The sequence below is a fragment of the Antennarius striatus genome, chromosome 13, assembly GCF_040054535.1.
Source record: "Antennarius striatus isolate MH-2024 chromosome 13, ASM4005453v1, whole genome shotgun sequence".
Taxonomy (NCBI): Eukaryota; Metazoa; Chordata; class Actinopteri; order Lophiiformes; family Antennariidae; genus Antennarius; species Antennarius striatus.
In genome coordinates, this window is record NC_090788.1 from 3,670,900 (window position 1) to 3,685,106 (window position 14,207).

Genomic DNA, 14,207 nt, shown 5'->3' on the forward strand with positions numbered 1-14,207 from the left:
TTTCCTGCTTCGATCTTGTGCCGGCAATGTGAGGTCGGACGCTGTCGACGAGCAGCAGCATGTTGTTTGGCCTCGGTTCAACTGTTGGAAATCTTAATATCAGTCCATGTCTGTGAGTTTTCAGCTAAGTCGTGCTTTGTGTCATCCGATTTTAGAGGTCAAACTGAACAATATATCTTTTTGGTTTTGAAATGATGTGTTAAATATTTCTAACCCATTGAAAATGTTTAATAATGGAATCATGGGTACCATTTTTTTAATCCAAATTTCAGCAAATGTCATTTTTTAAGTCATGTAAAAAAAAGCACCAAACAGTAATATGAGATTTTTAAAAAGTCAGACTTATGCATTATTATTATTATTATTATTATTATTATTATTATTATTATTATTATTATTATTATTATTATTATTATTATTATTATTATTATTATTATTATACTTATTATGCATTACAAATTACATGTCCAGCAGTCCTTGTTGTTTCTTTGCTTTGCATTTTCCCATCCAATTAGCAGACTGGGTAAATTAAGGTAACACACTGATGCTTAAAATGTGAATTCAACACAAGAGACTGATTTCTGCTCAATCAGATTCACCCCTCCCCTTTCATTTGCTTCTAATCTGCATTTGCAGGTTTTGTCATTATCATTGCAACCGTCCATGAAGCTGACCGCTTCCTGTATTTCATACAATGTGTTCTCTTTCCAGCTGTTTTTAAGGGCTTAGGCCAACAAATTTCTGCCAGGCTTTTTTTGTGAAAAATCAGAAAGCGAAAGAAGAATCAGCTGAGGAGCTTTAAAAAGCACGAGAAATGTTGCACCTTTCTATTGTTTTTGGAACAGCTGGAATGTACATTTCTCTTGAACGATCATGTGATGACAGAGCAAAGATAATTCCACCCCAAAGTTTGCCTTGTAGCCAATCGATATCCAGTCCCTGCTTTATTTATTTAAGAATTTACAGCAACGCAGAGGATTTAAAATTCAATATCAGGCTGTGGTTGAGGTGGAGACAGAAATCGAGAGCATGAAGTTGAGGAGGAAGCAGAAAATGGTTCATGGAGTGATGATGGTTTGTCTGCTATGAATAAGTCAGATGGTGTGGATGTGCCCCAGGTGTCACCCTGGGGGCAAAACAGCACCTTCTCATTTATGTAGACTCAGCCCAAGGTCAGAACTCTACTCTCTCTCTCCATATCTTCCACTCTCTTCTCCTCCGTCCCCGTTTCTTTCCCTCCGCCCCACAAACATGCTTTAAATCCCAAGGAAAACCTACACATCCTCTGCATAGAATTATCTGAGACAGCATCTCATTATTCCGCTTGTTCTCGCACTTCAAAGGAAACCGAAGAGAGAAGTGGGCCATTAAAGTTTAAAAGTATGTCACAATACAACAGCAGTGTGTGTAGATGTGAAGCACACACATCATTTTATCACGTTTCACTGAAATAATTTAGACAAATAACTTATGATGGTAAGTTTATGTTGTTACCCACAGGCCAGCAGTCGCACCGTTGATGGGGACTTAATTGTTTTCAATCATTCTGTTCAACTGAGTCAGATAAGTCATAATTACCTGTTTCCTGTCACAAATACAGGAAAGATACGTGATTGTTTCTGATGTTAAGAAATTAAATGTTTATTCAAATTGAGGGTTAAAACGTTTGATGTAGAGCAGAGACAGAAGACTTGATTCAGTGTTTCTTCGATGTTTGCCTCCATCTTTACAGGTAATAACACAATCAGAATTTGAACCGTTGGCTGTCGTGCGTCGCTTTGTTGCTTCGTGAGGAACGTCAGCAGACCAAATGCTTGAGGATTACATTTGGCCGATGTTTCAGTGTGAAGACTTCTTACGTATTCCAAGGCGATCACTGACATAAAGACATAAATAGCTGCAGATGAGCGCGGACCACCTAGCCAGAATTTAATGAATACAAATTGATTTAACTTAAGCCAGCTCCCCATTAGGGGAAAGCGCTGACTAATTGCTGTGTAACTGCTGAAATTATAATTTTTTTGGCCTTTTTTTTTTTACCCTAAGGCTCCCTGGACTGCTGCGAAGAATCCAATTCCCCTTCCACTGAAGCCAATTTCTGTTTTGTTTCCACTTTATTTCTTTTATTACTTCCCCGTCTGGTTTTCTTGTTTCCTCCACTCGTGGGAAAGCTGAGCACATACATCATTACAGTCAAGTTCTCCCCAACGTTTACAAGATCCAACTGCAGTCAAAGAGTTTTTAGAGTTTTCTAGTGAACAGAAACTCAGAGATGAAAACATTCTCTGACTTTAAAATCTCCTGCTTTTACAAACATATCTCCTTCATCATATTTTTTTGGCTTTTTGCTTTGTGATGCTTAAAAAGCTGCTGGTTTCACACATAAAGCCGGACCAACCAAAGGTTTTAGATGACTTCAGATTCTCAGAAGTCGATGGTTTCAGATTAAATATATAGCAGTTAGTTTGGGATGATCCAGGCAATTGTAGATTTATAATAATTATACTGTAATCTGTAATATTTCACACCCATGAGGGACTATCTATTCTCAGTTTATAGTTTATATCCCATATTTTTCCGGGAGAATCCATCAATGAAGCATTGTTCCAAATGACAAGTTGGACTGTGAGTTGAAGAGGTCGCTGCTGAGGTGGGAGGACAACAATTTAAATTCGGAAACACAAGTGAAGAAAGAAAATTTGGTGTCTCTTCAAGAGACTAGCACCACCTGCTGGTATGGAGGCTATTCTGTGTAATGTGATGTGTTCAAGTGCCACCTTTCACCTGGTCGTCCTGGCGTTTCTCATTTCTGGTCAGTTTGGTGTCTGTTGCTCTTTGGATGTGAGAAATACAGAACGATAAACAACAGACACGTAGTTTTCGCTGCCATGTCCTCACATTTAATACCCACAATTTAAAAGTGTGTGAAGCAGCTGTTTTCATGACCTCTAAACAGATACAATGAAGGCGTTACATTACAGTTTCATCATCTGCATATCCATGAGTCTTATCATCTTAATCTACATGTCAAAGCGTCTTTAGCGGCGTACATCAGCAGAACCCAACGTGGCCTGAAAATTACCCAAACTCCCATGCAGCGATAAGCTTCTCTCGCCCACTAAACCCAACCTCTGTGTTCTGCAGGCCCATGAAGACACAGCAGTGTGTCACTGTGGATGAAAGTCAGTGGTATCAGCCAGCAAACGCAGCACAGAGGGTTGGAGGGATGACGGAGACGCTCCTCCTCCTCCTCCTCCTCCTCCTCCTCCGGTCCCGCTATTACACTCCCACAATCTTCTGCTTCTGCCGGCAGAGCAAAAAAAAAAAGAAAAAAAAAGAAACAAAAGATGGAGATGGTCTGGTGAGGAGATGAGGGGAATTTAATAGTTGAGATGAGTGGCAATAGAGCAGAAAAGAGAGGATGCAACTCATCTGTGCGTCTTTTCACAAGCGCCGTCCTCCCATTAGTCATTATTTTACAGTTAAATCATCTGCACTCAAAAGTTTCAGAATTACTCATCTCAAGGAGGAGGAAAATGGAGAGTGGGGAGAAAAAGACAGGGGAATCATTTGTATTCATGTCCACAGCTAATACATTAAGTCTATTTCATGGGTAAAAACCGCCTTCTTATGGTGGAAGTGGGCACGAGCTGCTGCTCCATCAGAAGCCTCCTTAGCCGCCACATCAGCCCAGAAATAGAAACCTTAAGTTTCCTCGCCGATTCTTTGGTCAGAGCATCTTTGGCAGATAGAGTTTGTTTAAATACGGTCCTTCAAACGGAAGCAAAGCTGCTCGTCAAGGTTTTTCAGGTATTGGAACATTGGGCCCTGCAGAATCCGTTGAAAGGAGGATTCTGGAAATGGTGCACATGCTTGGAGATAATAGTATGCCAAGTGTGTGTAGTGGGTACAGTGGAATACGGCCAGATTGGAATGAGACAGAGTGGAAATACCAGCCAAGAAAACACTGACTGTTGCAGATGCCTCCCCTTCTCTTATCCCTGTCTCTTCCTCGCTCTCCATCTGACAAGGAGGCCTGAGGGTTTTGTCTCCTCCGCTGTTTGATTTGCACCAAGGGGAGATCTTGTTTGTTCTCCTCAATGCAGCATTTATGCTTTAAGAGTCTCCTCACGACCTTGTGCTGCTTCTGAGCAACGGGCTATCTGTCTCCTCTGAGCAAACAAACAAGAAAAGAACAGTACAGCCGCCGCCATGCCGCCCAAAAGGACCCGCAACTCTTCAACCCGCCGATGAAAAAAAAGAGTGGGAGGTGGGGAGGGGCGGGAGGCCAGCGGTGGTCAACCATTTGTTTATCGGAGGTGGTCAACATATGCATTTTTCCCGCCTCCAAGGCGATCTGCTCTAATGAGGGGGCAAATCCATCTGCAGGAGGTTTGAGCGTTGTCAGAGCTCCCCCTGGTGGTGTGACGACACACTCATACTCCATTCCCTTTGATCATCGAGGTTCTCATTGTTCTTCCAACACTGATTGGATTTTCTCTGTCTTTTTATCTTATCACACTGATCCCTCCTCCTCCTCCTCCTCCTCTCCTCCCTCTCCTAATTTACCTCCAACACCTCCCCAATAATCATTCCCTGCCTCCGCTTTATCCCTTTCTTTCTCATTTTTAATCCTGTCCATCCTCCACAATCACCTCAACCCAACTCTTCCAAACCATTCCCACAATATCCCTTCTCTTTCTTACACCGCCTTCCTTTCGCTCCCCAAAGATCATTATCTGGTCGAATCGTGGGTGGAGTGTGGTGGTTCTTCACCCTCATCATCATCTCGTCCTACACGGCGAACCTGGCTGCCTTCCTCACGGTGGAGAGGATGGTGTCCCCCATCGAGAGCGCAGAGGATCTGGCCAAGCAGACAGACATCGCCTACGGCACTTTGGACTCCGGCTCGACCAAAGAGTTCTTCAGAGTGAGTTAAAGTTCCTGAGGTTGGTCCACACATCTGCAGAGAACTTTGTCCTGGAAGCTGCAACTATGTGGTTCCAAATTTGTTCTGTAAAGAGTGTCTACATACAGTAGCTTGACTTTGGGCAGGTCTAAGTCTGTCTCATTTCGAACCACTCTCCTGTACATAGCCTTGTACAAAGGTCACAGTGTTGTATGAAGATGTGCTTTCTCCATCCTCCCCCCTCCTCTCTTACACCACCTCTACCTCTGAATATCCAATCTCCCCTCAAAATCCCCACAGCGGTCCAAAATCGCCGTCTACGAGAAGATGTGGGGATACATGAAGTCTGCCGAGCCCACAGTCTTCACCAAGACCACGGCGGAAGGCGTGGCGCGGGTCCGGAAGTCCAAAGGGAAATACGCCTTCCTGCTGGAGTCCACGATGAACGAATACACGGAGCAGCGAAAGCCGTGCGACACAATGAAAGTGGGGGGCAACCTGGACTCCAAAGGCTACGGAGTAGCCACACCCAAGGGTTCACAGTTAAGGTGGGTGGAATAGTGTAACAATATGTTCTACGTGTTGTTATGGTATTCCACCTTCCCTGGCGTGCCGCCTTTTGTATCACTACTGCTTGATGTGGGTCGGTGGGGGCATTCTGTGTGCATCGTAGGGCAGAAGTAGCGCCATCTGTGTTTGTTGCATGCATGTGAGGGTGATGGTGATGATGCAGTGGGGGCTCTTTCCTCTTTTCTTTCTTTACAGCTCTCCATATCAGGTAAAAATCTTTGGGATGTTGAGACTAGCATGCTCCAGGCTGCAGCGAAATCATCTGATAATGTCTGATTTAGAAAATGCTCTTTTAAAAAGCATTTGCTTTTTTTTTTTCATAAATTAGTTGAGATATTGCTCCAAAAGTGCTGCTTCAGCTTTCCTTCACGGTTGACTGGCTCTTTCTTTTTCAACTAAGTGACTGAAAGAGTGTTTTGGGAGCCATCTGAAGGCTCAGCCTTGGGTAACTCTGCCAGACTCTGTCACTGCTTCCCACACATAAAGGAATTTACAGACCTGCCATAGAATACGGAGTCATTACAGTGGGGAGTCACACTTTCAATCCACACACTCATCGATCAAAACCCTCCGGCATGGTCTCGCTGATGGGGATGGATAAATATATTAAAGGTGCAGCTTTAAAGCTTGCATAATGCATGTTAGAAAGTAGTTCTTCTAAACGCTCTAAGCAGCTCTACTGTATTTATATGAGAGCTTGGCCATTAGAGAGTACTTTAAAAGCAATAGCAGGATCTAAGGTAATTTGTTCCAAATCATCCGACTCCTCACACCCCGTTCATTATTTTCTGTAAATTGCTCTTCCTGTGACGCCTATGCAGTGGCTGGTTTGTTTGGCAGCGAAGCTGGTGCCAGTTTTCAGCCGCCACTTTGACCAGGAGGAGTCCCTGACAGATCAGTTAGTCCTCAACCGGGTTGTCCATGTTGGTATTTTTGGGGATTATCATCTTCTGTCAGTCATTCCTCCAGATATCAGCGAGGAAACACACCAGCGACGTCCGGTAGCAGGCAGACCTGTGGTTTCACGTGGCTCCTCAAACACCGCCAACTAGCGTTGAGATATCAGCTGTGTCGCTTTGTGATTCTGATGCGTCTGCATCCGTTTTCATGTCATGGCAGTGACGCAATTGAGTGGGAGGGATCTAAACGCACGCCGAGACGGATCTCTACCTGCTCTAATGTCAGGAAATTAACACACACACTTGTATAAACAGATTTTTTTCTATATCCGCTGAATCTCCTGAAAGATTGATGTTTCAGAGGTGTCCGCTACACACACTTCATTTTGGCACAATCTTCAGCATACTATCCTAAAATGATTGTTTTTAATATTCTAACTTTATTCACATGGACTTTTGACTTCTTGTAAAATTTACAAGGTCATAAAATGTTCACCTCAGTCCTCCCCCGGCGCGCGGGGGGGCAAGCCAATCTGAGCTGAACCGCCCCTTTAATAAAACATGTTAATCTTCTATTAACACATTAAAGGGAGAGTTTGGTGCTCGGTTTGCGTTTGGGTCCCGGGATGAAAACCGTTGAGAGCATTAATGCACTTTTCCACCCTTGTCCCTCTTTTACTGCTACTCCTCCCTTTCCCTCCCCTCCTCTTCCTCCCCCTCCCAAATTGGACAGCATACTCACCCCCCCTCTAACCAAATATTTCTTATCGTTTTCAAGAAGTTCAGTTAACCTGGCCGTGTTAAAACTCAATGAGCAAGGCCTGTTGGACAAATTGAAAAACAAGTGGTGGTACGACAAAGGAGAGTGTGGCAGCGGAGGCGGTGGCGAGAAGGTTAGCCGCTATGTCGCTGTGCCCATGTGACCTTGATGCGGGTAAAAGAGAAATGTGTTTTGTGTGTAACGGGAGCATCTGCCGGGTCGATCGCCATCGGTTACCCAACCGACCAGGAAACTGAGAGGAGAGCGCGAGTACTGTCGAAGCAGAAATATTCGCCCAATCCAAAGCGTCTCAGAGAGGGTTCCTGTTAGCACTTAGCTTGAAGTAGGAATCGTAGCCCATGACAACAGCCTCATATTCTAAGTCACTGAGCGTTCCTGGAGCCAATAGTTTTGGGTCGACAGTATGAACCTCTGTGTTTGTTCTGAAAATGTCTCGGCAGCATGCGCCCGTTCAAGAAAAGCGATGCAGCCAGGGGGGGGGCCCCTATCTTTATATGTCTGTTAGCTCCGCCCCCTAGACCCATTAAACCCCACCCTTTAAAGTCATATCTCACCAATGAGCAAAGAGACATGTAGCGAACGTTGGGTTCCTCCCCGGCTTTGTCACTTTGACAAGAGTACTGAGCTTGGCCCTTACTGGGCGTCTTCTGATTGAATAACATAAAATAACATGTCCTATGATGTTATTTATGTTATTTCCCCAACCCCTCCCTACCCCACCCACCCCCATGTGAATTGAAGAACGCCTGTAAACCTTGCCGTATTGAAACTGAGTGAAGCAGGAGTCTTAGACAAACTGAAAAACAAATGGTGGTACGATAAAGGGGAGTGTGGACCCAAGGACTCGGGAAGTAAGGTCAGTCTCCAGCGGCCCCCGGGGAGCTTCCCCTCCCCGTCTTTGTCTCTGTGCACACTTGTTATAACGCTGGCAGGACTGTTGTGTTATTGCAGCAGGCTGGCTGACGCGGCGCACACACATAACACTGAGAAACAGCGAGCGACAGACGTGCAGGTAGAGACTTGAGGCGTAGCCTGAGGGATACTGCATGAGAGAAACAAGGCATGTCGCGGCGCTTCCAGGCGGACAGCAGCTTATCCGTGTGTTGCAACTGCAGATGAAGGATCCCTCTCACGTCGGTTGTCACCTCAGCTGGTCTCCGGGCCAGGGGGGCAGGGGCATGTTCAGACGTTACTGAATGCCGCACCTAGATGTCAGAACCACTGTGAGCCTCAGCTGTAGTCGCACACCCCCAGTCCGATCACCTGATTCACCGTAGCATGGAGACGTTAATACAGCAGCATGCATCCTCCACCTCTTTACTCAATTAGGTCTTTAAGTGCAGGACACACACACACACACACACACCTGCAAATGAGGCGATGCATGACAGGCGGTCTTTCTGTGTGGAGGTTTTGCGCTAAAGGATGCAGGTGATTTATCAGAGTGAGAGAAGTGGCAGGAAGGAGCAGGAGTCACAGCTCAGAGGGAGGAGATGCATACATTTGAATAAAAGGGGTCAGAGGTGAACGGCGGGACAGCCTGTCAGAGAATGGAGGGGAGTTGAAGGCTTCGTTTATCCAGATTGGGGAAAAAAAAAGCAGCACAGATGATCGTAAGGCCATTTTTTTGGTGACAGGAATGTTTCATTCGGGAACAATCGAAGCCACCTACTGATAGAATGTCGAAAAATAAAGGTAGAAAGGTATTTTATATGACTTTTTTTAGGGATGCATCACTTTATAGTATTATTTATTATTAAGTTCCTTGTCATATATATTATAGAAGCCTGGATGGAGTTTTTATAGAGATAAAATTAACAGTGAAATCCCCAGATATGAATTTGCTAAATTTAATGTATGATATAGATTTTTATTTTTGCATTTTCACTCAATACATGTTTCCAGGGTTTATTATGCTTTAATTAATAATTTTTCCTTACAAATATAAAGGAAAAGGTTGCTTTTTCTTTCCTTTAGATGATTCAACGTTTCATTTTTGTAATTCTGTCAGTTTCTTCATGCGAGCAGGTGAATTGAAAATTAAAAGAACAAAAAAAAAACAATTTCATAAAGTGTCAAATAGAATCCTCTCCGGAGGATTATCCCGACTCGGGTGGACATTGTTCCTGGACAGAAATGTTTCCGGTGGATTTGAGTCGCCTCAGCTTTAAATAAGACAACTTTGACTTCCATGAACTTCACATTTTAAATCCTGGGCAAATAAAACCGGAATTATGTAGACGGAGAAATTAGCAGGAGACTGTTTTTGGTTGAACTTTAATGCAGAGAGCTCATATTGCTAACATGGTTCGAGTCAGGGTAGAGATAAATGAAACCTGTGGCAGGAATGTGACCACTGATTTGTGTGTGTGTGTGTGTGTGTGTGTGTGTGTGTGTGTCTGTGTCTGTGTGTGTGCATGAAGTATAGTAGACGTGTGTGTTATTAGTGTTTGTATGCACTTAGTTACTACACTTCCACTCAAACCAGCGCTAACTTAAATGTTTCTTCCTCTCTCTGCCGGCGACAGGACAAGTCGTCTCAGGCCCTCAGCCTGAGCAATGTGGCGGGGGTCTTCTACATCCTGGTGGGGGGCCTGGGCCTCGCCATGCTGGTGGCCCTCATTGAATTCTGCTACAAGTCGCGCAACGAGGCCAAGAGAATGAAGGTGGAGGACCCGTCCCGACCCCAGTCCCTTTCCCACCACCCTCACTGCTACCCTTGCCAGACAGACAGCCCCTGCCGTAGCCTTGAGCCCAGCCAGGGGCCGGGGGCCGGCACCAGCGTCCCCATATTAGCCGAGTTTAGCGAGGGTTTCAATGAGTATGGCAGCCACGGGGAAGCTGATCAGATGTAGTTGTAGTTTTCCATCCCGGCACAGACTGTAAGTGAACCCCTGTGTCCGCGCTATGCTAGCTTCACCATGCTGTCGTGACCGGTGGCCCAACGCTTCCCACGTCTCTGTGTTACCTGCTCACTATGTGGTCATGTGACGTCCTGCTGTGCATTATTTTGTAATTTGTGTGGCTGCAGAGGCTTAGCCCTCATTTAGCGTGGTGAAAATCCGAAATGCACCCCCCTCCCCCCCGACGTGAACGCAATTAAACGAAAATGTGACGTTTATTAGAATTCAAGAATGACTGATCACACTTTCAAAATCTTTTTTCTTTTTTTTTTGAGCAGGAATTAATGCAACACCTTCAATTTAACTTCATATTCCAACAGACTCGTGCTCCGCCAAAGGCGCGCTCCTCAGGGGTCCATTTACCTCTGCTTATCCCGTTACCCGACAGGATCTGAGTGTTGATGCGTACGTTGAGATGTAGGAGAGGAATGCTAAATGAGGACCAATGTCTAAGCTGACGTGTCATCCGAGTGGATTACGCTCTTTAGGATCTTTGTGAGACCACATGTGTGCGCTTAAACCCGACTAGGACAGGATGCAGCTACAGGGATGCTGCAATGAACAAATACCCTCCCTGAGTGCCTGGGAATTCAAATTTAAAGGCTGTATCAACGTGATCCGTTTCCTCGGGATATTTCCCTCAGGTCCACCATCGGTCGGCTTTAAGACATCTTTTTGTGCTCTGTGTGTTTCTGTCCACCATGGTGATGTGTCCCCCATCAGCACTACAGACTCTTCATTAGCTTGTCTGTTGCTAAGTCAGCTTCCCTGTCACACGACCTGCAGCTATCACTTACTGTGTAATAAATGCTGTCACTAATGGGTTTACATGTAGAATGGGGCTGGTTTTAAACTGCACCGGTGTCTTCTGCCACATTAGCTGTGTATTTAATTGCGCCGCTGTTGTGAGACTGTTCGACAAATAATGTTACAGCTGATTTGGGGTTTAGGTTTCCACTCACCCGCACCTCTAAATTGGCTTTTTGTGAACACGCAGGAAAATTTAACACTGATTTTTAAAACTGACAATTTTGAAATAGCATTCCCGTGACTACTTTGACGCTTGTATAAAAAAAGATTTTTTAGAAAAAAGTGATTTTCTTCAGGGTCCAAAACTTTAAGATGCTTAAAAATGATTCCTCATCAAGTTAATCTTAATAGTCATAAATGATCCATAACTGTTATAGGTTGGAACATTCTTAATCCAGATTTGGGACCTTTCTATATCCTAATTTTATGGACCTATAGGAGAACCTTGTGGCGGGCGTCACTCCCAAACCAAATCCGGACACATCATGTAGCTCCAACCTGCACCCCCATCATTCTGTCTCCTTCCACCTGCTCCCCCCGTGAACCTGTGTCTCTGCTTGTCTTCTCAGCTCACATTTACAGAAGCCATGAGGAACAAGGCCCGTCTGTCCATCACGGGCAGCGTCGGGGAGAACGGACGGGTGCTGACGCCCGACTGTCCCAAGGCCGTCCACGCTGGACCCCCCCTCCGTCAGAGCTCCGGCCTCGCCCTGGTCTCCTCCGAGCTCCCGTGAAAACCAAAAACCCTTCAAGTGCCTTAATCCAATCACAAGAAACCCCAACATCACACCGCCCACGATACGACCAGAACCTAACGGCAGAGAGGCAGGATTCACACACCCGACAGGTCGCCTCCGGTGGGCGAGACGGGGCCGACTGAGGCGCGAACAATAAGTCCCGCTGCGAGTTGCGGCTCGCTGCAGATCAGTGACTTCTCTCAGAGATCTGTGGAAACCAGAGGCAGAACAATCTTGATTATTTTTTCCAGAGGCGTGATTGGTATCAAAAGGGATCGCGGGAACCCGGCGGAAGTGTTCCACCTTTGACGCTCCGGCGATGGAGCGATGGGAGAGCAGACAAGTAATATGACATATGATAACCACGAAGACCAGAAAACTGTAAACTTAAAACTGTGTATTTTTTGGACTGCTGTGAAATTAGCGTAAAAGACGCAATCAAGATTGTTTTCAACGGACAGCATTTGCTGCAGCTCTGGACAGACGATGATCTCTTTAGATATCAAGGTACTCCAGGAGGGTTGCAGCTCAGTGCCATGAAGATACGATGAGAACTATTTGTATACATAGTAAGAAAAATGGAATCTATTGATGCTGAATATACGAGCAAACATAGCAAACTGTGAAAATAAGTAAATATGTATATTCCGTTTAAATCAAATTGAAGAATTGAGATGTACATAGGGACGACTGTGTAACATGCTTGCTTTTTAAACAGATGTACATAGCAGATACTGTGGTGAACAGACAGACGGTTCTATTATTTAATTTTCTAAATCATCTTTAAAGATTTTAATCATTGCAATAAAGAAAAAAGACGATGCCGCCTGTAGGAGGCGCTGTTGAAGCTTGTTAGGTGTTATATAGGAACATTCAAACTAAGCTCGAAATGTTAACGGGTATCAACTGCCCAGATATTCTGATACCTGTTGCATACAAACTCATGAATATATTCACAATGAATGTGACGTAGCTCCGCCCCCAATCCTTAAGCCACACCCCTCACTGTGCTGACGTAGATGCAGACGGTTGCTCGTATGTAGAGCGTTACGAATCAAGTTTCTGCATTCGGAATAGAATTTTTTTTATTTTATTTTTTTTTTCATTTTTGGATGACATTTTTTTTGTACTGAGAAATAAAACGCTGTCTGTCTCCCGGTTTTAAACGTGGACAATAAAATGTTATCTAGGTAGAGCTTTTAGACCAATGTGTTTGTCCAGAGTCCAGATAAAGATGGGAATTTGAAAAAAAAAGAAAAAAAAAAGAAAACCATTTGTCGTTATTGGAAGTGTGTATGTCTGTTGAGATGTCGAACCCGAGCAGATGAAGCCACTTTTAAACTGTTGGACCCCCCCCCCCTCGTCCTTAAAAGGCACTGTGGATCCTTCGAGGAGGCTGGAGATGCTCTGTAGCCGCCAAAACCAGGCGTCCTTGTTTCTACTGGACAATCTGCAATACAAGACGCCACATCTTCAGCAACATCAGCCAACTGGTTGCTGAGTGTTTTTGTTTGTTCCGAGTTCTGACCCGGTCCCTCAACACATGATGTAGCTGGGATGGGATGCTGCTTTGTTTTTGTCCCGCCGTCTGTCATTAAGAGCTGAAGTGTAACATGGCGTCTTATTTTGGTTCAGGTGTACATCTTTATTTTATCTTTTTTAAGTAAAGGAAATTTCAAATTGGAATTCATTGAGTCATTTTTTAACAAAGATGCATGTAAAGAGTTTTTTTGCCCTTGTGTAACTTTAAATTTATGGTTTTAATCCGAGATGCATCCATTTAGTCAATATCTTGACCTCCTTACAAAGGTGAAAATTCATTCATTCATTCATTCATTCATTCATTCATTCATTCATTCATTGATCTTCAATACCCACATCTGTGTCTTAAATCAAATAAACAACATGCGTTTAGCGAATGAACATGGGTGATTCTAGAATGGATGCCTTTATGTCTTTAACATAAAAATAAGAAAAGTAAATGATTGAGATCAACTAACGATTCAACCAACCAGTGGATTCACAGATTTCTAAAATAATGCTCGTAGGACACCTGGATGATTTTTTTTTTTTAAACCCGAAAGAAAACAAAAAAAAAAAAAAACAGGAAAACTTTAAAAAACTAAGGCTAGGTTTTAGCATTATAAGATGAATAGCACTCTAGTTATGGAGAGTATAATAAAATGCTATTTACAAACCACATGATAAAATGCCCACAAGAGGGGATCAAATTTTTTTTAATCAAATATGCTTTTGTGTGTAAATAATTATACTATGAGACTTTTAAGAATAACCCACTTACTGTTGCCTATTAAATGGTGAATATTAAGCTACACTGTAGGTTCATATGTTTGCAAACACCTTCATTTGATTATGATGAAGTCTGTGCCTCACCAGCCATAAACCTCACCTCACTGATCTACAGTGATAGTTTTCAAGATTTTCGTTGATAAATCACTGGTTGTTCGGATCAGCAGTTTCAGTTAAATTTGTTATTAAAGCAGACGAATACATTCATATTTAAGATAAGATATTCCTTTTCCTTTAAGTCCCACAGTGGGGAAACTTCCAATTTTATTTTTAAAGAAGTGAAATGAA

The 14,207-nt window shown here is 43.8% G+C and overlaps 1 protein-coding gene across 2 annotated transcripts in view; it reads left to right on the top strand.

Moving 5' to 3' along the window:
• Nucleotides 1–13,255, top strand: part of gria4b (glutamate receptor, ionotropic, AMPA 4b) — a 72,337-nt gene extending 59,082 nt beyond the window's left edge. The window contains exons 12-16 of one of the 2 annotated variants that reach the window (XR_011037817.1): nt 4,732–4,930; nt 5,210–5,457; nt 7,157–7,271; nt 7,901–8,015; nt 9,688–9,825. Coding sequence is in view for 1 of the 2 variants with exons in the window: in XM_068331009.1 (XP_068187110.1) it covers nt 4,732–4,930; nt 5,210–5,457; nt 7,157–7,271; nt 9,688–9,825; nt 11,442–11,606 (865 nt within the window). In the remaining variant the exon portion in view is untranslated. Of the gene's footprint in view, nt 1–4,731; nt 4,931–5,209; nt 5,458–7,156; nt 7,272–7,900; nt 8,016–9,687; nt 9,826–11,441 lie in introns of those variants that run through there. The other variant, XM_068331009.1, reaches the window with a different exon arrangement.
• Nucleotides 13,256–14,207: the final 952 nt, after the last annotated feature.